The sequence below is a fragment of the Dipteris shenzhenensis genome, chromosome 9 (genome assembly GCF_047967505.1).
Source record: "Dipteris shenzhenensis isolate YYH24624 ecotype China chromosome 9, Dip_SZ_1.0, whole genome shotgun sequence".
Lineage (NCBI taxonomy): Eukaryota > Viridiplantae > Streptophyta > Polypodiopsida > Gleicheniales > Dipteridaceae > Dipteris > Dipteris shenzhenensis.
This window is the reverse complement of record NC_141604.1, coordinates 17,004,912-17,030,950: the sequence shown is the minus strand read 5'-3', so window position 1 is coordinate 17,030,950 and position 26,039 is coordinate 17,004,912. Positions and strand designations below refer to the sequence as shown.

At 41.4% G+C, this 26,039-nt stretch overlaps 1 protein-coding gene across 2 annotated transcripts in view; it reads left to right on the top strand.

Annotated features, from left to right (window-relative positions):
* Positions 1 to 10,719: 10,719 nt before the first annotated feature.
* The window catches only part of NBS1 (nijmegen breakage syndrome 1), a 57,170-nt gene continuing 41,850 nt past the window's right edge, over positions 10,720 to 26,039 (top strand). The window contains exons 1-5 of one of the 2 annotated variants that reach the window (XM_087379351.1): positions 10,720 to 10,956; positions 11,257 to 11,296; positions 12,746 to 12,799; positions 12,890 to 13,165; positions 13,273 to 13,361. In XM_087379351.1, coding sequence (XP_087235477.1) covers positions 10,920 to 10,956; positions 11,257 to 11,296; positions 12,746 to 12,799; positions 12,890 to 13,165; positions 13,273 to 13,361 — 496 coding nt within the window. In that variant the 5' untranslated portion in view covers positions 10,720 to 10,919. The remainder of the gene's footprint in view (positions 10,957 to 11,256; positions 11,297 to 12,745; positions 12,800 to 12,889; positions 13,166 to 13,272; positions 13,362 to 26,039) is intronic. The other variant, XM_087379352.1, reaches the window with a different exon arrangement.

Here is a 26,039-nt window from a genome sequence, read left to right as displayed (position 1 = left end):
AGACTCTCTTACATCTTCGTTTGGTGAGCACTTTTTTTCACACGTGCACACAATATACATATATTCTTATAGTCCTATTATGCAAAATTTTTGTAACTTAGGCCACCTCTTCTCTAACTTTATATAATTAGTTTTATTTAGATTTATTTATTTTTTTGAGCTAAAATGAGTGTTGTTATATTAGCAAAAAAAAATATATAGGTCATTCCTGATACATCTCAATCTCTTATAGAGATTCAGCAACAAAAAACAAAAGCAACATTTGAATACTCATAAAGAGTCACCATGATAACCATATACTCACAATGTAGTCGATTTCAAGATGAACCACCGCGTGTGTGTCCTAGTAGTTGTTCAGATACCTTGATTGACTTTTATTGCGTTGCCCAACAAAATAGATTTCCAATGAATTGGCTCTCCTACTAAGATCTATGTGGTTTTCCAAACCTTCTTGGCCTGAGGGTAAGCCACAAACAAATGAAAGACATGCACTGACCATTTCCTTTACCTAAAATCAAACTTTGAGCATTGGTCCACACATCCTTATGTAGAATGAGTCGAAGGAGAGTAGACATATCGTTGTGCCAAATTTTTAGGAATCTGGCCTTCTAGCAAGTGTGACTATCATGCAAGCTCCAGACTATCATGTAAGTTCCATGTAACATTCAGTGTCCTATAAACCCCTTCTATGTCGTCAGAGGGAGTTGGATGGGAAGCAAGTGGGTAGAATACATCGAGCTAAACTCATTGTCATAAATAAGCATTGTTCCTCATTTCCATTGAATATTAGCCTCCCACAAAGTAACCTGCTCCCTTATTAATCTAGCATGTTGATTGGAGAGATGGAATTCCCTTCTGACTTCTGCCGCGTTTTCCATCTCCTATAATCTCTTTGTCACAGTTGGCCCCAACATTGTAGACCTTTCTTGAAAGGGCCCAAGCTATGCTGAAGTCCCCATCCTTGAGGGGAGAAGATCTATGTACAACAGATACCCAAATGGAGTCCAAGGCCATAAAGGACCCCTTGCCAAAGAATTTGATATGGGATTTAATTGACTCAAAAGCAGTTCACAGAGACTTCCAGATCTAGCTGCCTTTGCTAAATCATGGTTCTGGGTTGAAAATTGCCTACAGTTTGGGGAAATGCTTCCACTTTCTCTCCTGAACCTAAAGGAAATTTCTAGCCAAGACCTGAGCACAATCCTGATCTGGCTTGACCAGTGGCAGCCAACTTAGCAGCAGATAGTTGAATATTAACTACTCCAAGGCCTCCTTTAGCCTTGGGCACTAGGCCCACTTTACTTTTGGAATCCTAGAGCTACGACCCCACAAAAAAGACTCCACATTTGGAGATCAGTTGATCCAAGCCCTTGCTATTGGGGTGCCAGCAAGACAGATAGAAAATAGTGATAGGATATATGCCATGATTAAGGACCATCCTCCTGCCCACCAGATTACCTGGAAACCCTTTCACTTCTCCAATTTAGTGCAGAAATGCTTAAAAACCCAGTCCCACCTGCCTTTCATACTGATCCTGAATCCCATAGGGATTCCCAGAAGTTTAAACACTTTGCCATGAAGCAGTGTGTGGCATCCAAGAGAGTTAAGAAAAGGCTGCTAGCCACTAAGGGTGGTGTAACCCGTTTTTGTGTGGCTAATGAGAGACCGAGAAGATGTGCTACAAGTGTCAAGGCACTCCATTACTACTCTAACCTCTTGTACCTTGTTTCTAGGGGTCAACTAGTATCATTAGCCAATTGCTGGCTAACCAGTTGCTTGCCAAGGGGAGCTCAATGCCCCGAATAGTGCCTCGATGAACTCCCTTAGCTAAGAGCTAGCCTAGAGAGTCAGCAATTATTGCAAATAGGAGAGGAGTAATAAGGTAGCCTTTTCTAATAGAGCGCTTCAAAGGAAGGGGGAGGGCATGACCCCATTAACAAAGACTTTAGCTAAAGCATTGGATAATAGGAGTTTGATATAAGAGATATACTCTGGACCCCGGCCCAAATCTTAGAGGGACTGGATTAGAAATTTCCATCCTAATCTATCGTAGGCCTTATTAAAATCTACCTTGATGAAACAAATGTCCTGCTTGGTATCTCCAGTATACTCACATCCTTCCCAAATATTGACGATGGCCTCTAGCAGGTGTCGGTTCTTAATGAACCCTTTCTGCTCAGGTAAGACCCATCTGTCAATTTTAGCTTTAATCCTTGGCGCTGATGCCTTTGCCCTAGTGCCAACGCAAGAACCTTGGCATGACCATGTCCCATGCCATTTTGAAAGAAAGGACAAGAATATATTGGGTATATGTGGCATTATTTACCACTCTATCCATGCTCCCTCATATTTGTTTCCCAAAAAAAAACAATGGCTATTATATAGCTCTCTACTACTATATATTTGAGCATTTATAAGGTGATTCTTGTGCTCACATATTGCTTGAATTTGGATTTACATTTGTTCCCCTTTGGTTCAAGATTCTTCCATTGGTTCTCCATTCTTATGTTGCATGGGAGGTTTATAAACACTTATGACGAGGTTAAATAGAAAAGTCCCTTGGGAATGTCTTTGACGAGGTCTAGTAAAGCATGTTTCAAAATGTTTGCCAATGCTAGTACAAGAAAGGGGACAACAACCTTCCATCCAATTGCCTAGAATGATATGCATAAGAAAGGTCACATATTCTAAATAGGATAAAATTGGAATTTCTTTCTAGGATGTAAATCTATTTGGTACATGGATATGTGGAATGTAATATAATGGAAGAGCATACTTCCAATTTGATTGGTCTTGCACAAGGTCATATTTTTTCTTTTGATGGTAATAGGTAGCTTTCCCATGTAATCCTTGAAGGTAGAAATCTCTATGAGCTCAATTGCTAAATCCACCTCTACTTCCCCTTTCAAGATCGAATCCATCTCTACTATAATTACACACAATTTCATAAGAAAAACACATGTGAATGTATCTTTTTTCACCTTGCTGCCCCCACACAATGACCCCTACTAAAAAAGGCCTATTGCATGAAGTAGAAATATACTAGCTCACTCCAAGCCAATTTGGACTCAATGATCACTCTTGTGGAACACCTTTTTGGAGGTGGTAGGCAACCTTCCATTTTCTTCTTAATGGTGGAAATTCAAGCTAGGGCATTTTACTAAATCTACTATTGGTTTCCCCTTGAAGGTTAATCGAATTCTACTTCAAGTATGCACACCTCCATCAGAAAAAAGTATTGCAAGTTCCTTTATCCCACATTGCCACAAAAAATGTAAACTCCTATCCCACTCTTATGAACAAAGTCATGCATGCATGTAGAGGGCGGGGGGGAATGTAAGCTCAATTGATTCCTACAAGTCCAATGTAGTTGTACTTAGGATCATTTCTTGCTTGGGGCTTGCTTGTGTGAATCCCTCATCGGGAGAATCCACATGAATTTCAAGTAAAGTACTTGGTGTAAAGATGTTTGAGAAAGGAAAAACATAATATCATGAATGCGTTGTGTGTATTGTTATCATGATGTTCATTTGGAAATAGCACCGAGTAATCTCCAAGCATAGCAATTGATCAGAATCATCCATCATATTTGAGACAGAAAGGGGCCAAAACATCAAAATTATCCAAAAACATCAAAATCATCCATGATACTTAAGAGAGCAAGAGGGAAAACTAGGGCAAGAATGAAGGGAGGAAAAGTGCAAGAGGGTGAAAGGAACAAGGCAAGAGAGAAAGCCATGCCAAAGACTTGTAAAAAGTAACATTTTATTTTTCAAAAGCACCGTTAAATCATGTTGTAATAAATTTTATGAAAATCATTGGTTACAAGAGTCATTATGACACAACCTATAGTAGAAAACTCACCCATGTGGCATTCATACCCACATTCCACAAATGTAAGGCCCACCTTCTATTATTAGCATTATCTCCTAAGAGGACTACTTTAGTGGAGACTCGGATGCTTAGGCAAAAAGTTAAGGTTCTAAGAAAATAACTCTAGCTAAAGCTGCTACTGCATTCTTGGTTGTTGCTTGCATTGTATTGTGTTTGCGTGCCTATTTAGGTGCTGCATGTAATTTTTTCCTTGTCTTTCTATGTGAAGGCAAAGTTCTTTGTTCTCGAGTCTATTGATTAGAGTTCTTCAATCTTTGTACGTGGTGTTAAGTCTCTCTCTCTCTCTCTCTATCTATCTATCTATTTTTTCTTCTTCCATTTTCTCATGTAAGTTTTTTGTTAAGGCTACTTTCTTACTCTATTATTGAATCCTTGGCTCAGGTGTGGGATTATATTTATGGGCTAGAATTATGTATAGGGTCTCTAATGGTAGAAAAGGTGTTTTGTTCAAGTACTTGACCACATGCTTCCCCATGTAAGTAACGTATCAATAAATGTTAACACTATGTGTAGTGTTTCTATTAGAGCTTGGCAAATTGCTATCTAAGTTAACAATAACAACACCTACCTTGTAGGAGGAGTAAGACAATTCCAAGAAATCTTTGAATTATTTAGTGGCCATCCAATCACCAATTCCGTATCGGTTATGCAAATCAAAGTTTCAATGTATCAATAAATTTTAACACTATTTGTAATGTTTCTATAAGGGTTGGCAAATTGGTATCTAAGTTAACAATCACAATACGTGCTCAGTAGGAGGGGTAAGAAAATTCCGAGAAATCTTTGAATTATTTATTGGCCATTCAATCACCAATTCCCTATCGTGTATGCAACTCCATTAACTAAACTTTTATTACAAACTCAGGTGGTTCATAATTATTAGTCAATTTTGTAGCTTAAACCATCTAGATTGCAAATATCATATGGATCCTAGCTTTGGATGTAAGTCGATCTTTTGTTGATTGGTTTGTAGAAAAATATATTTTCCTTTTTTTTATTGCTAGAGAAAATGAGTAGTGGAATGCATCAAGTGGTCCTTGAAACTTACGCTTTTGTTACAACTCCATCATTTGCTTATCATTTTCTTGTAAGAGAAAATGAGTGGTGGAATGCCATTCTTAACAACATGGGGGAATTTAAGCCTTTACTTTGATTTGATAAGGATGAGATGTTGAAAATCTTGACTCAAGATCAAAACAATCAAGCAACGTTTTTTACCACGGTACCTCCGGCATGCATGTTCTTCTTACAAAATGGTATTTGCAGCTTAAGTTTTGGAAACCAAAAGAGAAATTGTTGATGATTTACTCGAGAGTTTGGACCTAGAAATTGGAAAGAGTGATATCAACAAATTCAAATCTTGCTTGTGACAAAGTCCAAAAGGCACATGAAAGACATGGTTGGCATCCTTTGTAGTTATGGTAGTATTTTAACTTTCACAAATACATGGAAAGTATTTACTATTTACTTATGTGACTCCTAAATTCTACTATTTCATGTTAAAGAGGAAAATAATTTACTTATTTGGCTCGTAAGTTCTACTATTCACGTTAGTATCAATTAGTAAGAGGAGACTAGTACTTGGGTAAAAATCACAAAGGATAACCCGTAGAGCAATTCATTGTAATTATTGCAAGCATACAAAGGAAAAGGAAAGATAAAGAACCTAGGGGTGGAGGACAGAAGACCAAAGCATGGGGAGATAGTTGAATTTAAGAAAATTTTAAGAAAGCTAAAAAAAGGAAAATGAGAAGGAAAATATGTATTGATTGATGCTAAAAGAGTTAAAGAAACACTTGGAAAACATGTGGAGAAGCAAAGAAGAGTATGTGTGTGTTAGGTGTTGTTAGCAATTAGTCATATGGAGTATTCTTTTCTATATTCATCTTCTTGTGATCAATGGTCTTCTTGGACTAGAGCTTTCTCTTCTACCATTGTTAGCACACTTGAGCATTGGCCTTTGAATTTTGTTGGGTTGGCATGTTGATTTTATGGCATGGGCCATCATATTGATTGTGAAGTTTTGTTTTATTTGACAAGCTTGGTGTCGTAGTTTGTTGTAGTTTAGTGTTGCAAGCTTAGCTAGCTTTTGGACTCTTTTACCATAAGTTCTATGACATTGTAGCATCTTTTATCTTTTTGGTATCTTGCTCTCTTTTGTTGATGGCTATGGTCATTTGAATTTGGTGTGGGTTCAAGTTCATAGATTTGTGGCATTTATTAGCTTTCTAGTTTATTGCCTCAATTTACATCCAAATTTATAATGAAATTTTAATTATATGGCAAACTTCATTGTGTTAGTGCACTTGAAAATAAGAGATTATAAGGCACAATATGCATTCATTTGAAAACTGTAAAAAGTAGAGCCTGCATTTTCTTCCTCCTACTTGTTTGTACCTCTGCTTTGTCATTTTCTTGTTTGATTGAAAAAAAACATCTTTCAAATCACTATAGAAGGATGGAAATATTCATTAGCATGTGATATCACAACCTCATCATATGGCTATGCCATGGGCCAATAGACTAGTATTTCATAGAACAAACTCACCCACACTAGTTTGAAGTAGCTATTGGGCCAAGATTATGGGAAAACATAATAGGATACTATGGAGCTCCTAGTGGGAGCATTGGAGTGGAAGAACGACACACCCCCATTGTGAGAAGGGTAACCACCATGATACATATCCCATTGTAATGGGACTACGTCTATCAGATTGCAACTTTTCGACATGAATTGGGCCAAAGATCCCTACCTTTCTCTAATTTACCAATTTGTGCTACTTCAAATTAGTCTAAAGCTCTAGTGCATGGCATAATCTCTTTGCCTTGACCCCTTCATGTTTTAATATTATTGCCTAAAACTCCTTGATCCCTTCTCTCTTTGGTGCAGCTTGAAGAATACTACCCGCCAACTGTGGGTTTCATTTCCCCATAGGTGACATTTATCTTTCTTTTAACGGCTTGCTCAAGGAGTGTAAAAAGCAACATTGGTAGTTGACAAACCCATTGTCACATTCTTGCATGAACTATGTAGTTCATGATTTGCATTGGATTCTTTTGAGGAAGTTGACAAACCCATTGTCACATTCTTGCATGAACTATGCAGTTCATGATTTGCATTGGATTCTTTTGAGGAAGTTTTGTATTCAAAGTGATTAAGGATACCCTACACCTTAGTATTTATGCATCTTATCATTCTTGTATGATGCTTAAGTAGTCTTTTCCCTAGCACCCTGTACTTGTTTATGCATCTTATCATTCTTGTATGATCTTTAAGTTGCCTTTTGTCTACTCTCATTCTTATCATCCATCCTTCTTGTATGATATGCAAGTAGCCTTTTGTCTACTCTCATTCTTATTATCCATTATCCTTGTATGATGCTTAGCGAGCCTTTTGTCTAATGCCACTAGTTCCCTTATCTCTAACTCAAACTACTCCTTTGTTTTTCTACTCCCTCCTGCTCACTTAGCTCCTACTTAGAATACTCCCATGTTTTTCTACTCCCTCTAGCTCACTTAATTCCTACTTAGACTACTCCTATGTTTGTCCTCTAAGCTCTAGTTAGTAGGAGTTGGATTGAATGCATGTGTTGTAATAATCTTAGGCCTTCATTCTATTATTGCTTGTATTTTTGAAATCGTGTAGACATTTGGATTCGGTATACTTGTTTGGATATGTTACATTTTTTGAATTGCTTTGTAAATGTTGCTCAAAAATTGCTTTTGTTGGTGTAGATATCGATGATTATGTTGGGAAGTTCAATGGGTCTTTCATTTGCTCTCATGGAGCCATAATGCTCGCAACATGTCATCTAACTTGTGTGCTCGTTGCTACAAGTATTTGTGAACTATTCACTATGCTTCATGAGGAGTGGTTTTTCATATTTTATTTTGTTGTTAGTATGTTATGAGCTTTATTGGGGGTCATCTAGTTGTACTTATGACGTTGATGACGTCAATGTCTTCTTAGTATATTGGATTTCTTTATGGGGTTAGAGGATTTTTTTGGTCAATTCTATCTTTTTGTTGTATTTTCTTTATAGCTAGCATGTTTTATCATTGGTATCATTAATCCTACAAACACATAGGCCTAATTATAGGTATGATTGCGGGTTCTTTGCTAGTGTTTTTAGTATTTTGTGAGCTACATCCTTTAGTTCTCACTAAGTTGCTAAGTTAGGTTTGAGGAACTTCATTGCTAAGGAGTTGATTGTGCTTTTTATGTAGAATTTGTATGTGCATTCTATTTTGTATTGTTTTTGTGCTTTTTATGTAAATTTTGTGTTTGCATTCTATTTTCTATCTTTTCTAGCTTAGTTCGAAGTAGCATGTATCTCTTGACTTAAAGTTGTATTTGACTTGATAGTAGGGGCAAATAGCCCTAGGTTGGTTCTAGTTTCTTGTATTGTTTGGATTGCTTAAAGCTTGTGGGGCTTTTTATGCATTGCACTACCAAAGCATAAATATCCATCATGAAATTGAAGTTACAACATTGAATGAAGGTAGGAAAATGCTTTAATACTAAAAAGTTCAATTTGAAGTTGAGTAAGACTATTTCGAATGTGGAAAAGCCATAGGAAAGTCAAGAAAGATACTTTAGAATGTAAACACTATGCTAAAATAATAATAATGTTATGAGCTTAAAGAAGACTTGTTTTCAAAATTGGAAAAACTATACGTAGGCTATGAAAGATAATCTAAATAAAAGATATTATTTGAACTTAAGAAATAGATTTTGAAGCCAACATAATTGTTATAGGGATTTGAAAATTGATTTAAAGCCATATATTAACTTTCTCGAACCTGAACTCAAAATGATAGATTTAATATCTATTGAAATGGGATAAACTACAATTGAATAAACTATTCTAAACTTGAAGAAAACCATGTTTAAAATACAAATAGTCTAAAGCTACAAAAAGATCTGAAACCAAAGAAAATGTTTAGAAGCTCTTTAAAATTATAATGTATTGTGAAGATGAAAATCATGATTGTACTGCAAGGTGGGTAGTTTCTCTAGGGCGGATGCCTCCAAAGAGTAATAGACGTGTGCAAAGGTAGGCTCAAGCAAATATTATTATAGCTTGTGAGCGTAATTGTATAAACTTTTTTGATTGAAGATTTACCTGTCGAATAGAGACAAAGGTTAGAGATAGTGATCTGGGAAAACCTGTGTGGAAGGACCCTTGCTTGATGGATTAAAGATACACTATAGATATAGGCTAATGACTCCCAAGAGCTCTTGTCGCGATGGAGTCATTTGGCACCTCATTGTTGACTCATCACATCTTGGGATTGAATAAGGTCCAAAGGGTTTGGTTGTTCGTCAATGAAAGTGGTATGTGAGTTGGGTTTAGAATGTCATGAGATAGTTTATTTCTTATGTACTATTGGTTTGTCGAGAACTGCAACAAGTTTACCCCACTACAAGAGCATTGGGTTGGGTCGACCTCTGGTGTTTTGGTTGTTATGCTAATAACATTCCTAGGTAATTAAGTTAGTAGGGAAGAACCACTGAAAGCATCTAAGCAAGAAATCCTTTTCTAGATACCAAGTGAAAGAACATCACTTCCATAGGCGAGAGATGAAAGCATCGTGAGGATGATGGGCTTTCTCATACTAGTGGTGGGGGTTTCTGCCTCTTGATCCTGTGACTTTTGCAGTAACTTTCAAATTCACTTGATGTGAACTCTCCACCTCTGTCTGATCTCAACTTCTTCACCTTCCTCCCCGTTTCTTTCTCGACCATTACATGCCATTCTTTGAACTTACTAAAAGCCTCATCTTTAGTCTTCAGGAAGTATATCCATATCCTTCTACTGTAGTCGTCACAATCAGCATCATGAAGTAGTAGGAACCACTTCCAATCAGAAAGGGGACAGATAGTCATAATAATAAAAGGAACTTGTTGTATAAAGCTTAGGTCTTGAATTGTTTGGTGAGGTTGAATGATGTTTTTTGCTAGAGTGGTGTATTTTTTAATCTATGATTGTCTTGCGAAGGAGCCTGTAGCATTTCTGCAAGAATTTGCTACATACATACATACATACATACATATACATGCATGTGTGTGTGTGTAACATACATACATACATACATACATACATAAATACATACATATATATATATGTATGTGTGTGTGTGTGTGTGTGTACTTTTTTTCCATTCATGATTGCTTGTAGTGCACTAAAGAAAGTGGTGATGGAAATGTTTTGATCTTCTCTAAGGTCTTTTTTAAGAGCTTGAGTTTAGTCACACATGTTTGGTGCATAAATGCCAATTTATTTTATGCTATAATGCATTCTAATGTCAAGGGGGGACAAAAGAGGGGAAATAAGCATGACTTTTTTGGATGTTGCAAGAGCATACTTTTGGACTTTTTCCCTAGCACTACATAAACAATTCAAGGGAAAATGAGAGAGGCTATAAAGAAATGTCACATCAATGGTTTCAAGAGCATACATTCCCCTAGTACTACATAAACAATCCAAGGGAAAATGAGAGAGGCTATAAAGAAATGTCACATCAATGGTTCTCAAGGGTGTGGAAATAGGAGAGTGATTTCCCACGTATTTCAAGTTTCTTTCCCTTGGTGAATTAAGGAAAACTAGTACAAGACCTGCGCGTTGCTGCGGCATAACATAATTGTACCTAGTTCCTAGAAGCAATGGGCTTGGAAGCAATAACAAACTCGTGTGCATTGAATGTTCTAGTGTCACCACCGCCCACACCTTCTCACCTTCTCTAGAATTTCTCATAAGCTCAAAAATGGGTTAGAGTTTTTTGGGGGCGGGGGGATGTAAGAGTAAGCTTGTGGGGCTTCATGCCATTATGTGCCCATAATAAAGTTCTTGGGTTATTTATTGCTTTTTTTAAAAACCTCATTTTTGGGGAGCTTTGTGAAGGTGACACTTGTAGAGAGAAGAGAGAGAAGTTCTCTGTCTTTCCGCCCCCCTCCATGACATAAGACCAACCATCGTCGACAAATCTATGTGCATGGTGTGCAGTGTGTCGAGCAAGTAACCATGGTCTGGATCTTGTCGCCTATCAATCCTTCTCCTGGTAATGTTCTCGCATTTTGGACGTAATTTTGCTGCAGATGTTTCCGTCTGTGAATAGTCTTCATTGACATCTACGGATGAAGTTTAAAGTGAAAGCACTGCCTGTTAGAAATTGCATTGACAAAGCAATTGTCATATCCATCTTTGCGCAAACAGTATTTGAGCATCGAAAGAGGTTCGAAGAAATTTCATAATCACACGTGGAGCTTAATAAATTTAGTATTTGAGCATTGAGAGAGGTTTGACGAAGGTTCTTTTTGCTATTTTTTGATGTCATCCCTCCTCTCTTGCTTATGGCTAGGTCATCCAAGCTATTTACTTAGGGAAAGGGGTGGCAGCTGGTAATTTGTCCATCTGCAGCCGTACACTGAGAATGTTGCCCATCGAGGATCTTAGTTTCCCTCGTTAATCTTGCTTCTTTTTCTTCCTTTTTTCTGTTGCAGTTGTTGGGTTTTTCCCAAGCTTGTTGAGGTAGATCATGTACTGGCACATTGCTTCCCTTTCGAGAAGTATCAGTCCTGTCTCTGCTGGCAGGATGGGATAAGGGTTTGTACTTTGGACCCCAACTCCCCGATGAGAAATTGTTTTGTGGATTGTCTCTGGGTAGAATGCCTGCATGGAGAAGGGGTATTAGAGAGGATGCCACATCAGCAAATTGTATTGGTGCCACATGGACAGATCTAGGAGAAATGACAGCTCTACATGGGCTGCCATGCAGGCAGCAGCATGGCTGCACCATGACAATCACCCACTTAGGCGATTTATATTTCCCAGCGTGCAGGGCTTGGTGGACCAGAAGGTTGGCAAGGCTGAGGCTGGAGCACGTCCAGCAAAGAAGGCATATGTGTGCCCCAGATGGGGCTTTATAGCCCAGAGCCTGGTTGGTTGGCCAGGCTTTTGACAGGGTCTGTGACCCAGAAAATGATTCCAACCTGGGGCAGGTATAATGTGGGCCAGGCTGGCCATTTTTGGCCCTTATGCAGACCTTAGGCTCGGGCGTGGCTTGAAGTACTGAGCCTACAGCTGGGATGTGAGCTACTAGCTCAACCCTAATGGATTCCTGTTCCGTGTTTTGCTTAAAGGGGTGTTTCAGTTGGTGTCTTGCTGGTGGCTCAACGTGATTTGGAGATGAACTGCAAATAGAAACTGAAATAACAGATTGTACCAAATTGAACATTAGTACATTTTGAGAAAGGAGTTGGCTCCTTCCTTCGGTAGTTGTGGTAAATCACAAGATTAAAACCTTAGGTTCTGATTTATGTCAAATCATAGGCAGGCAAGCTTAGGTTAACCCCTGCAAGTTGTAATTGCAATTATCTCAATTTCAACTCACCATTGCACAATACAATGAACTCAGAGCTAGAAATTCATAGCTATAGAGAACAGAAAAAAGGCCATACTATACGATGCGGAGTGACGCGTGCAGCTAATTACTGCTATCATAGTCCTGCAATCCCTTTTATTCTGTAACAAGGTAGCCGTAGTTGAGAATCAGATCAATTTTAAAAGGTAGAAGGTTCTGTAAACTGTCTCTGGTTCAAAATTATATATGAAACGATTTTCTGAGGGTATTGATAATTATTTTGATCGCTTCATTTTTTACTTGATCAATGATTTGTCAGAATTCCCTCAAGGATTCATTGAGCTGCAATAGACTGAAAGGGAAATGTTTGTGAAGCGAGTAGCATATCTTCAGATGTAGAAATAGCCTTACTGCTCTTAAGAATTGAGTCACTAGGGAGAATGCAGTATGCTAGTATATTCCTAAATTTGTTGTAAAAACTGGACAGGGCCTTCAAAATATTATTTTACATCATCAGGGATTTACAAGGTTGGACGAAAAGGTATATGGTTGTTAAAGACACTTTGCTCTGACCACTTTTTGATCCTATATGATTGACTGAGGTTCGTATTTTCTGTTTTCATATTTTTAGTGTGATTCTTTCAGATTGCGCAGTTATAATCCAGACAGATAAGACAGTTTCACGATTACATGCTGAAATAAAAGTAGATTATGCAAATTCAAGGGATTTTTCTAAAGAATCTGCAAACATATTGAGACCACCGGTCATTTTGAGAGACCTTTCAAAATTCGGCTCCTTTGTCAACAAAAGTGTTGGATCCAAGCCTGTCTTCTCTCTTTTGAACAAGGAAGCAATTTTAAAGGAAGGTGACCTTATCACTTTTGGAACCGATAATTGCACTTTCAGGTGATTTGAAGACTTTCACTGTTTCTTTTTCAAGACATTTTAGACTCCCTCCCCTAATCAATCTCAGTTTGTTATAGGACTCATATATTTTTATTGTTTGGATGCAGATTGGAATCTCTCTCGCTTATACTACATATAGCATCTTTAGCAGACAAAGCGAGGAAAGATGCCTTAGGCAGTGCCGTGATCTCTATTGGTAAATATTTCAAGCCCACACCAAATGTGTGTCCCTTTTATTTTCGTGAATGGTGTGGTTTTCTAAAGAGTTGACTCCATTTTCTCTATCAAGGCATCAATGCTACTTGATGCATAGCTTCCTTTTTTAAAATGGCCATTGGTCTTATAAATCACACCAGAGAATATGGTCCTAATGGATACAAATTGCAGTCTTTACCTGTCTACTTAAAATGCACTATATGGAATATGGCATTTGAAAATTTGACTCTTTGAAGTCTCCATAGGAGGATTTTATTCTCCTAGGAGTCTGTAGTGTCTTTGGACCTACGTTGGGCATTTGTATCTAAATTGGCTTAGTCAAGCTTTTGTTTGACAGAGTGATTCGATCGTAGAGCACATAGTTGACTTGACTTGGCCATGCTTGCTTTACTTTAAAATAATACCACCACACAACTGAGAAATTTCAATACAAGAAAGTGAAAAAGAAGGGCTCTAGAGACTGCTTGTATATTTCCAACCTAGAATTCAAAGCGTGAATTTTGTGAAGATATGATATTTGGGCTCTCTAGGAACTATACATGACCCAACCTTTTTTCGGAAGGGAGGGGAAAGTGGGATTGCTCTTGGCATGAATTGTCACTTCTGGCTTAATCATGAATAGAAAAACATAGTTCCAATGGTGTGCATTCATCAATTGATGCTGAAGTTTGTGACTGTACAAAGATATGCAGCCACCATTCTGAAGGTTCAGGAGACTCATCGTGAGAGGATGGACGTACAAACTTTACCTTAGTGTACAAGCCAAGAGTTGCTCCCTGAGAGGCACCCTATAAGAACAACGAGGGGCATGTTTGATGAGATGGCAAAATGATGCTGATCAGCCTGGTAAAAAATAAGGATACTCCTGGGCAATGCTTTGTGGCTGCCATGATTGTTCATCCTCCTGGTAGTCCTTTCCATTTGATAAGGTACTTAATGTATACCTTATTGTGAATTGCTTGTATCTCTGAAATCCAAAATGCACTCGGGGACATAGAGGATATGGGCCCTTCTCATCCGTAAGTGGAACTTTGGGAGAATGTGCACATGCTGGCCGTCGTGTGGTTGCACACATGAAGCACATTGTGGATCTTCGAGGTGGGTAGTAGGTCCAATTGATATGCTACTTCCTCAACCTTGCGGATGATCTGTGAGGGCCATAATACTGGTGAGCAAGCTTTGTGTCGGTATTACCCTTAAGTGTCTCAAAATGGTTTTCATGGAGGGGTAAATGCATTTAGTCCCCTTCCTTGAACCAAGTATCTCCTAGGCTCATCCACATACTTCTTCTACTTGGGCGGGGCATCTTGCATATTCTTTTTAGCCAATTGTAGAAGAGCCTTCCTCTCCAAGTCAGTTCATGCTTGCTCATTTTTCAACAACTATGTGTTTCACACCAGGCTCTCACCTTAGAGAAGCCCCAAGCCTTTGCCACAAGGAATGGCTTGAGAAATCAGGGCATACCAACACAGGGCTTGAGTCATTGCAAGTTTCAGGTCTTCAAAATCTATCTGCGCTTCCTTTGACCACAAAAAGGCATCCTTCTTCAAAAGGTCTAGGGCACGCCCTCTTGGCAAATTTCTGTATAAACCGGCTGGAGGAGGCAAGACCCAAAAAAACTCTCAGTTGGGTGGGCTGTGGCCATTCCTTCACGTGTTTCACTTTTGAAGGGTCCACCCGAATCCAATCTGTGCTCACAATGTGCCCAGGTAGTGAGTGTCTTTTGCCATGAAGTGCATTTGCTGGCTTTTGCGTAGAGTTGATCAACCTCAATTTCGAGCACTTGTTTGCTTTTTTTAAAATGAGGATGTCATCAAAGAAAACCAGCACATCCTGGAAGAGAAGTGGTTGCAGCATTTTGTTCTGAGCGCCTGAAAGGTGGCTGGTGCATTAGTCAACCCGAATGGCATTACCTTGAACTCATACAAATCCCTTGTTGTACGGAAGCCTAACTGTGCTAATAAAAAATATGTGCTGATCTCAGATTTTCTCTTCATGAAGAGCTGAGCACCGTCCAGTTCATCCAACAGACCCATCAATCCTGGGGATTGGAAATCTGTTTTTTATAGTGGCCTTGTAATCAATGCACACGCGTAATGAGCCATGTTTCTTTTCACAAGTAGTATTGGGGAGGCTCCAAAACTATGGCATGATCAACGTCTCTCTTTAGAGGTCACTGACATGGTATGTCAGTAAAATCTGAGAGTAGCTGCTGCATTTCCACATCTGTCACCTAGGGAATACTTCCCGTTTGAGGCACTGACACATGCAATGCATAAATGGCACGTTCTTTCTTGAGCTCTTGGGCCATTTGTCTTGCTCAAATAATCTGCATTTTTAGGGCTGTCGAGGCTTGCAAGGCCACTGTTTTGCCCTGATGTGCAAAGTGGATAGTCATGGCATTCAAGTCAATGCAAAAATCTCCCAGGGTGGAATTTCATTTGATCACATCCCAAGACAATGTCAATCGGACTCATGTCTAATGCAAAGAGATCTCCTGCAAAATCATCATCATGAAGAGTTAGATCTCCTGCAACATAGCCTGCTAATCATATGCTGTCCATTTAACATTAGCTATCTCGACTCTCAGCCCATGGTCAATCACTGTGGGCAAAAAGCCCCACCTTCTCTAGGGTCCAAGTGTTGATGAAACTATGTGCACTCCCACCATCCACAAGCATATGAGCAGTCCTCCCTTGGATGTCGCCTCTCAAGCTGAGTGTCTGGGCACTCCAGGCCACCACTAAAAAGGTATGAGTAGAGTACAGGGCATTTCCATCATCGTCATTCCGTGCATGGAATGACATAGCAACATGATGCTCAATAATGCAACTCTAGGACTGCGATGTGGAACATCCCTCATAGGACATTTCTCGTCCGGCTTTCAAAGCAGACACAATGTCCTTAAAGTGTTCTTCATTGTTAAGAAGGACAACCTTCTTATCATCATTGTCAGGCTTACATTTGAGGATGATAAGCTGCTGAAAAAGAAGACTAAGGCATCCAAGTGTTGTTTAAGAGTATCTGACCCTTGATACGTCATGCTATATAATTACATCTTGAGAAACAACTTGTTACTATTGGGTGTTGATGATGTGAGTGTAGCTAGTCCCTGCTATGCGTGATGGAGTTATGGTTTCAAACTTATGAGTGACTATCATGAAATTAAAATTGCACTGTGTGTTTTTAGAGAATGAGTTTGGGCATGTTCCTTGATTCATTTAGATATATTCTACTACTCTCCAACTAGAAAGCAAACCACGCTTTGATACCTGTCAGAGTCGTGCTGAAGTGGGGATATTGGAAGCCACTGCATGAGGTGGACTTTATACCAGTGGAGATACAAGTCATTTGACTATTTCTTACCGGATCATGCTCCACCTGATATTAACATGCCATATGAGACAGATGACGCTTCACACATATACTGCTAGAAATGACCCAATAGAGGGTACGCACAACGAAAGACTTATAGTAATGCCCAGGAGCTCACACAGTGTGCGTGTGGGGTGTAGAATCACAAACTTCTTTACTTAATGTGCGTCACATAGATTAGATGTGCAGACTCATCAATAGACAATGAACCAGCCAGATAGAGAAACCACCAAAATAATATATTTCCGTCCAAAACTATGGACACAATACAAAAGAGATAGATCCAGAGTCCCACCAATGGTGTGGTCCTTTGATCTTACCACAAGGTCCTTCTCCTATCAGCCAGTTATCTCTAGACTCGAGCCTGCGTGCTCCACCTCGAGCGTCTGTAGACTTTCCGTCCAGTGTGTTCTTCTCCACCTTACTGCCTGTGAATGAGCCTAGGTGGGCAGCCCCTGCCAAGCTTTGTCTGCAGCACACAGGTCCCTGTTCCACTGGTCCAACCTGCTTGTGAATGGCTGCTCCATAAGGTATGATGATCTCAGCACCTTGCTGCCCTAGAAGACAGCCAAGGTCCAGCCTTTCCCTAGAGCTAAGTCCACAGCACCTCTTGCACTCTCTCACCTCCTGTAGATAGGCCCAGAGAGTAGGCTTCCTGCTGCTCCTTTCTGCCCTGGAACCGCTGGCTGCTGGATGAATTGTGAGGCATCAAGCCACTCCTTTTACAGGCCTAGGGGCCTGTCAAAAAACCGACCAGCCTGCCCTAATCTGGCCGACCAGATGTGGCTGGTCCAGCCCTTTAAGGGCTCACAACCCGGGGCTTTTGGCCCCACACTTCTAGGGCCTTTGGCCCTCCAATCTAGGCAAGGGCCCAGCCTATTTAAGGCATGCCTCTGCCCACTGGCAGCCACATTTGCTGCTCCACCAAGCCCCAGCCATGTCAGCGCCTGTTCTGTTAGAATTATAGATATAATTCAGCAGTGACCAATGCAATTTAATAAGCTAGTTAGGGGCACTTTTTCCTCTTTAAGAGGTTTTTCCCCCTAATTGCAGTTAGTCCACTAACTATGGTTAGTGACTACTAAGGTTTTGTCACTAGGACAAAACCTTATCTCACTCCTTCAGTTGTATCACTCTCACACTCTATTTGCAACTAAGCTTTCAGCTCTCTCTCTCTCCTGTTTCTTGCTCTCACTCAGCCAACTTTGTTGGACAGGATTATGCGTTTTTATCTTGCATTTCATATTCTAGGCTGGCTGCTCCAGATGCTCGGGATAGTACAGCCACTTGTAATGATGATACATATGCCTTTTTGACTTGCAGTTATGATCCTTCCATGGATGCATCAGCTTTCAGTGTCAATGAAACACTGGCTGATGCAGTGTCAATGAAACACTGAATACTTGGTATTTTGACAGCGGTGCTTCCAAGCATATCACTTCTAGGAAGTGTCTCTTCACTTCCTTGCATCCACCTCTCGTTGGTAAGAAAGTCACTTGTGCCAACAACTCGTCATATTCAGTACGTGGTACAAGAGAAGTTGAGCTTACCGCCATTGATGGCTCAGTTTTCAGACTTTCAAATGTCTTGTATGTGCCTGGCATCACCAAGAATCTCCTTTCAGTGTCCACTCTTAACAGGGCTGGATTTCAGGTCATTTTTGAGGATGACAAATGTGCTGTCCGAGACAGAGAAAATGATTAGGCCTTGAGATTATCTGGTACTCTGCTGAGTGGGCTTTTTCAGCTTGATCTTTTTGAGAAAAGAGCAGCCCATGCTCTTGCAGTTTCTACTCCTACTGCTGCCATGTAGAATGCAGAGTTATGGCATGCCAGATATGGCCACATGCATTACAACAGCTTGATGACACTTCAGAAGCACTCTATGGTTGATGCATTGCCAACTCTTGAGATACCTCCTCCACATGCCTGTGAAGGGTGCATTTTAGGCAAATGCACAGATTCCCCTTCAAAAAGGATGGTTCAGTTAAAGCCGTCCGAAAATTACAGCTTATACACAGTGATGTCTGTGGTCCCATGAGGACTCCATCATTGGGTGGTCATCTCTACTTTGTTACTTTTATTGATGATTACTCCAATTTCACTTGGGTCTTTGGGCTGAAGCGCAAATCAGAAGTGTTCATGGTGTTTAAACACTTTTCAGCCATGGTTGAAAATGAATCTGGACTCAAGATACAGACATTGCGCACAGATAGAGGTGGGGAATACTTGTCTACAGATTTTGATGCTTTTCTGAAAGGCAAGGGTATTGTGCATCAGCTCACAGTGAGGCTGACCCCTTAGCAAAATGGCAAAGCTGAGAGGAAAAATAGAACTCTTATGGAGATGGACAGATGTATGCTGAAAAGCAAACACATGCCTCACAAATTCTGGCTTGAAGGTCTAATGTGTGCCAACTACATATTAAATCGGTCTCCCACTAAGGCTTTGAAAATAAAAACTCCCTATGAAGTCTGGAATGGGAGAAAGCCTTCAGTGGATCATTTCCGTGTCTTTGGATGCCTTGCATATGCTCATGTGCCAGTTGAATTTTGGCATAAGTTGTCAGATAAGGCAATTAAATGCATATTTGTTGGGTATAGTGCAGAAAGCAAGGGGTACCGTCTCTACAATCTTGCTACACGCAAAATCATTGTTAGTAGAGATGTGATATTTGCAGAAAATTCAGCTCACACTCAGGCTAACTTTCATATGCCTTCTTCTTCAGAGGATGTTTTTGAGGGGTCGCTACCCATTGCCTTGGGTTCCCCTGCTGACATTTCTTATGCAAATCAGAATTTACAGCCACCTCCCGATGCTCCAGTTCAGCCACAGGATGTCTTGCCACCTCCACAGGCAGTGGAACAGGTGGTTCAGCAAGAAATTGCAGACATACATGCAGCAAAAACAGTCCCAAACTGGTTGTTACAGACTCTCAGGGAGAGTAAGATTGATGCTTCATTACCTGGCATGACTCGCAGTGCAGTAAGGCACATGGAAGGTGCTAATTCAGTGGAATCAGCATATGCAGGTACTCTTCTCGATGAGGAGGAGCCTGCAACATTCGAAGAAGCAAAGGACAATGTGCATTGGATGAATGCCATGCACGATGAATTGCAGTCCATTCATAAAAATCAGACTTGGGATGTCGTAGACTTGCCACCAGGTAAACATGCCATTGGTACACGATGGGTTTTCAAGGTGAAACGGAAGCTAGATGGCTCCATTGACAGATACAAGGCAAGGCTGGTTGCCAAAGGCTATGCTCAGAAAAAGGGCATAGATTATGAGGAGACTTTTGCTCCTACATCTCGGATGACCACCATCCGATCTGTTATTGCAATGGCTGCACATTTTGAGTGGAATGTTCATCAGTTGGACATCAAAATAGCCTTCCTAAATGGAGACTTGTTGGAAGAGGTTTATGTCAAACAACCTCCAGGCTTTGAAATTTCAGAAAATACACTTCAGGTATGCAAGCTAAATAAAGCTTTGTATGGGCTGAAAGAGGCCCCTCGTGCATGGTATGCCAAGATTCATGCCTTTTTGACCAGCAAGGGGCTGCACAATAGTCCTACTGAGAGCACCCTCTACATCAAGAAGGATGGGGGGGAAATTTTAGTCATCATTCTTTATGTCGATGACTTACTGCTCACAGGGTCCAATGAAGATAATATTGCAGATTTCAAAGCTGATTTGCAGACCAACTTTGACATGTCAGATTTGGGCCTGCTTCACTTTTATTTGGGGATCCAGTTCTCTCAAGAAAGACGTGGCACTGTTATGTCTCAGTCCAAGTATGTGCAGAAACTCTTGGACAGATTTAACATGCATGATTGTAAGCCCATAGCCACTCCCATGGAGCCGGGGCTGAAACTCACAATGCATGATGCAGGAGAATCAGTTGATGCCGCATTTTACAGTCAGGCTGTTGGATGCCTCATTTATCTCTGCAACACTAGACCTGATATTATCTCAGGTGAGCAGGTATATGCACAGCCCAAAAACTATGCATTGGCATGCAGTTAAGCGCATCTTCCGTTATATGCAGGGCACGAAGTCTTTTGGCTTGTTATTTCCAAGGGGGGGTGACTTGCAGATGCATGCCTACAGTGATTCAGATTGGGCTGGTGATTGTGACACTAGGCAGTCCACTAGTGGCAATTGTTTCTTTTTGGGTAAAGCTTGCAGTTCCTGGCTGAGCAAGAAACAATCTACAGTGGCTACCTCATCATGTGAAGCTGAGTACAGGGCAGCTTTCACAGCAACAGTTGAATGTGTTTGGCTGCGTCGTCTATTTGCTGATCTTCATCTGTCATTGGAGGGTCCTTCTCCAATTCTCACTGATAGTCAGAGTGCCATTGCAGTGGCAAAGAATCCAGTGTTTCATGCTCGCACGAAGCACATTGAGGTTCACTATCATTACGTCAGAGAGAAGTTGCATGCAGGAGAGATCAGTATGATCTTTGTGTCCACACATGACAATGTTGCAGATATTTTCACCAAAGCACTTCCACGTGAAAAGTTTGAGGCATTTCACAGTGCCCTGAACTTATATCCGTTTGGTGATTAATCATCCTTGTACATGACATTGGCACTGCAGGGGGGTGTTAGAATTATAGATATAATTCAGCAGTGACCAATGTAATTTAATAAGCTAGTTAGGGGCACTTTTCCCTCTTTAAGAGGTTTTTCCCCCTAACCGCAGTTAGTTCACTAACTATGGTTAGTGACTACTAAGGTTTTGTCACTAGGACAACCTTATCTCACTCCTTCAGTTGTATCACTCTCACACTCTATTTGCAACTAAGCTTTCAGCTCTCTCTCTCTCCCGTTTCTTGCTCTCACTGTTGCTCTCTCACTTTCTCACATGTTCACCCTACTGCTGCTGGTTTTGCCCTCTGCCAGGCTCTTCTCCAGCCACGTGTGCAGCGCTGTACTGAACTGTACTGCTGCTGACGCATCACGCCGTGCCAGGTCAAATCTAGGGCTTGCTGTCCCCGCCTTCTGCTCCTTCCACAGGTTCCATCCTTTGCAACCTTCTTCTCTTGTGAGGTGCTGCCCATGTGGCAGTCCCCTCTCTCTTCTCTGGGCATCTTCTACCCTAGGTGTCCTCCCCCACGCTCTCCTCATTTAGGGGCTTACAGATGGGGAGGTGACCTTTCCAACACCCCCTCACTGACACATCTCGGCCCAATGCCAACACGTCGATGACGATGCTCCAGTAACTCCCTGGTCGTAGTCCTCCGAAACTCTTCGATGTCGAAATCTTTTCCTAGTGGCTCTTGCTCGACCAGGTCCGGTTTTGCTTCCGCACATCATCCTGGTACACAGGGCCATCTTTGGTAGCACCTCCTGGCACCACCTCCTTCAGTCACGTTCCCGCCTTCGAACTTGAGCAATCCAGCCATCACGATCTTCTAGTTGTCCCCCTCATAATGAGTGAACAACTTGGAGTCTTCCAGGCACTATGCTCTGAGGGTCTGTTTCAACCCGTCCTTCCTTTGGCAAGGTCTGGAACAAAAGTACATCTCCAGATAACTTGGACCACGAACTTTAAACGCACTTGACTGAACCTGAGTCACCCTCCTTCTCGCAAGGGCACAATCCTCCAGTCGTGGAAGTCGATTCCCAAGAACTTCTGAATCAGGGTCGTCCTTTAGCAAGGTCCCTGCCTTCAGGCTCTCACACCTGTGAGCCTCCTACTTGGGCTCTGATACCATGTTAGAAATGACCCAACAGAGGGTAGGCACAGCGAAAGACTTATAGTAATGCCCAGGAGCTCACACAATGTGCATGTGGGGTGTGTAATCACAAACTTCTTTACTTAATGTGCGTCACATAGATTAGATGTGCAGACTTATCAATAGACAATGAACTAGCCAGATAGAGAAACCACCAAAATAATATATTTCCATCCAAAACTATGGACACAATACAAAAGAGATAGATCCAGAGTCCCACCAATGGCGTGGTCCTCTGATCTTACCACAAGGTCCTTCTCCTATCAGCCAGTTATCTCTAGACTCGAGCCCACGTGCTCCACCTCAAGCGTCTGTAGACTTTCCGTCCAGTGTGTTCTTCTCCACCTTACTGCCTGTGAATGAGCCTAGGTGGGCAGCCCCTGCCAAGCTTTGTCTGCAGCACACAGGTCCCTGTTCCACTGGTCCAACCTGCTTGTGAATGGCTGCTCCAGAAGGTATGATGATCTCAGCACCTTGCTGCCCTAGAAGACAGCCAAGGTCCAGCCTCTCCCTAGAGCTAAGTCTGCAGCACCTGTTGCACTCTCTCACCTCCTGTAGATAGGCCCAGAGAGTAGGCTTTCTGCTGCTTCTTTCTGCCCTGGAACCGCTGGCTGCTGGATGAATTGTGAGGCATCAAGCCACTCCTTTTATAGGCCTAGGGGCCTGTCAAAAAACCGACCAGCCTGCCCTAATCTGGCCGACCAGACTGTGGCTGGTCCAGCCCTTTAAGGGCTCACAACCCGGGGCTTTTGGCCCCACACTTCTAGGGCCTTTGGCCCTCCAATCTAGGCAAGGGCCCAGCCTATTTAAGGCATGCCTCTGCCCACTGGCAGCCCCATTTGCTGCTCCACCAGGCCCCAGCCATGTCAGTGCCTGTTCACCCTGCTGCTGCTGGTTCTGCCCTCTGCCAGGCTCTTCTCCAGCCACGTGTGCAGCGCTGTAGTGAACCGTACTGCTGCTGACATCATCGTGCCCTGCCAGCTCAGATCTAGGGCTTGCTGTCCCCGCCTTCTGCTCCTTCCACAGGTTCCGTCCTTTGCAGCCTTCTTCTCTTGTGAGGTGCTGCCCATGTGGCAGCCCCCTCTCTCTCTCTTCTCTGGGCATCTTCTGCCCTAGGTCTCTCTCCCCCACGCTCTCCTCATTTGGGGGCTTACAGATGGGGAGGTGACCTTTCCAACATATACAAGGGTTTTTTAACACATGTTGGGTCTCCAGAACCCATGATTTATTTGTGACACCTTTGGGTGAGCCGTGGTGTGTTGGGCAATGATGCTTGGCTTAATGAGGGCAGATCAAGATCACGTACTGTTTAACTGTGAGGCGGATGTGATCTTCAGAACTGATAGTCTTTGAGTGTTAAGATTAGCACCTTGATCACTCACATGCACATTAGTTTGGGCGTATTGAGATCTAAAAGACGGCTTTAATTTGGATCTATTCCGAGTTATTTGGGTCAAGTTGTGAGCCTAACAAACCTAGGATTGTATTTGTTCTAGGCCTGCTATTGAATTAGTTGTGTGCATGCGTAGAGGGGCCATGGGGCAATAATTATTAAAAGACCTAATTGAAAATAATACTAATTTCTAAACTGCTTCATTAATTTTCCTAGCTTTATGCTTTCACATAGAGGGTATAGGAAAAGTGCGACCAGTTTTTGGGCTTCGTGCAATTTTGCTTCAGCCTCGTGTTGCTCTCTCGCTCTATCCTTCTTCCAGTGCTACACTTTTGCTTTCCAAGCCTTGTTTTCACATCCAAGAGGCTCCCAACTAGATCGTGATTCATCTAGGAGCAGCCTAGGACTGTTTTGAACGTGGCCAAGCCCTACAACAGTGTCTCCACAGCAAGGAAGGAGGATGGAGAACAATTCGCAGAAGCAAAGTTCCTCCCAGATCTTTTGCAACTGGTTTCTCTTCTCATGTTGCCCGGTCTTGACACTTTGGGTTCAATTCTACTAACAAATGCACTTTCTTCCCATAATCTGACGATTTGTTGCAATCTTTCTCAAAGCCTGCTGTTTTCATATTTCCAAACCTTGCACAAGCCAGTATAGTGATTCTAAAGATCTAAGCCCTAATGTCTTGCTGAGATTGTGATCTACTCGGAGGATTTTTGGGCCTTCCTTCACCCCCACACCTCCAGGAGCTGTCAGTTGCTTGGGGAGGGAGACCATTGTAATATATCAGAATATATATATATGTTTTAAGACTTCTATGTTTGCTTGGGTTCTACTATTTCCTTGGGGAGGGAGACCATTGTAATATATCAGAATATATATATATGTTTTAAGACTTCTATGTTTGCTTGGGTTCTGTATGAGGATGTGAATTGCTGTTGTAATCAAAGCCTTGCATCATTGTAATAAAGAAATGTACCTGGGATCAGCAAAGTAGGGGATGTACCTCATTCACAGCCAATCAAGTGCCAGAGTCATCTCTCTATCGTCTCTCTACCCTATCCCTTGTGTGGAATTTTGAATGATATGTGTGTAGCTATTAATTCCCAAGTAATTGCTATTCGAAATTCTAAGGGTACCAAGTTATTTAACTACAAATTGGATGTGACTATCATGGATGCTGAAGATTCATTACCATATTGTAGATGGTGTAAACAAGACCGTACTAAAGACGCCAAAAGTTACCCATACTGAAGATTGTAAAGTCATATGGAACATTGAAGATGATAGGGCCAAAGTGAAGTTGACATGGTCACACTGAAGGAGGTGCCATAGGCTATACTAAAGATATCATTGAAAATGATAGGGTATCCAACTTATATCCATGCGTGGAATGGGGAACCTGTTCTTGATGGTCATCTTATTGAAGATGCCATAGGCTATACTGAAGATAGCACCGAAAATGATACTGTATCCAACACATCATCCATGCGTGGAATGGGGAACCTGTTCTTGATGGTCATCTTATTGAGAGCACGGTAGTCCACACAAATCCGAAAAGAATAATCTTTTTTCTACACTAGAAGAACATGTGAACAAAAAGGGGAAGGGCTGGGTTGTATCAGCCCTTTTGACAATAGATCGTGCACCTGTGTCATGATTTCCGCACTTACTCTATAGGGTGGCCTAATTGGCGGCTCACTTCCCGGAAGGAGTTCTATTTTGTGATCTCCGGTCTCTTAGGAGGTACCTTCCCTGACAATGCATTGGCAAAACAGTCTTTAAAACTTTCAACAAGAAACTGAAATTTATATTTATCAAGGGATTTGAATTCAGCATGCATGTTTGGTTCTCTATATTTAATGAAAACCATGTACTCTGAAATTGCTGATTTTGCTTTGGCAATGGAAACAATGGAGATGGTCTCCCTTCTTTTCTTTGCAAGAATTCGGTGCACTTTACCCCTATGGGTGAAATCTGGATATCTCTGTTGCATAGATAGCTGTACACCCAGTTAATGGCAAGGAATACCTAACACTACATCATGATGCTCAAGAGGGGGGGTGGGGTGCGACTTCTGCAACTAAGAGGCAGCTAAGTGCTCCCTGCAAGAAAGATGACTGACACCTCAATACATAGACAAGAGA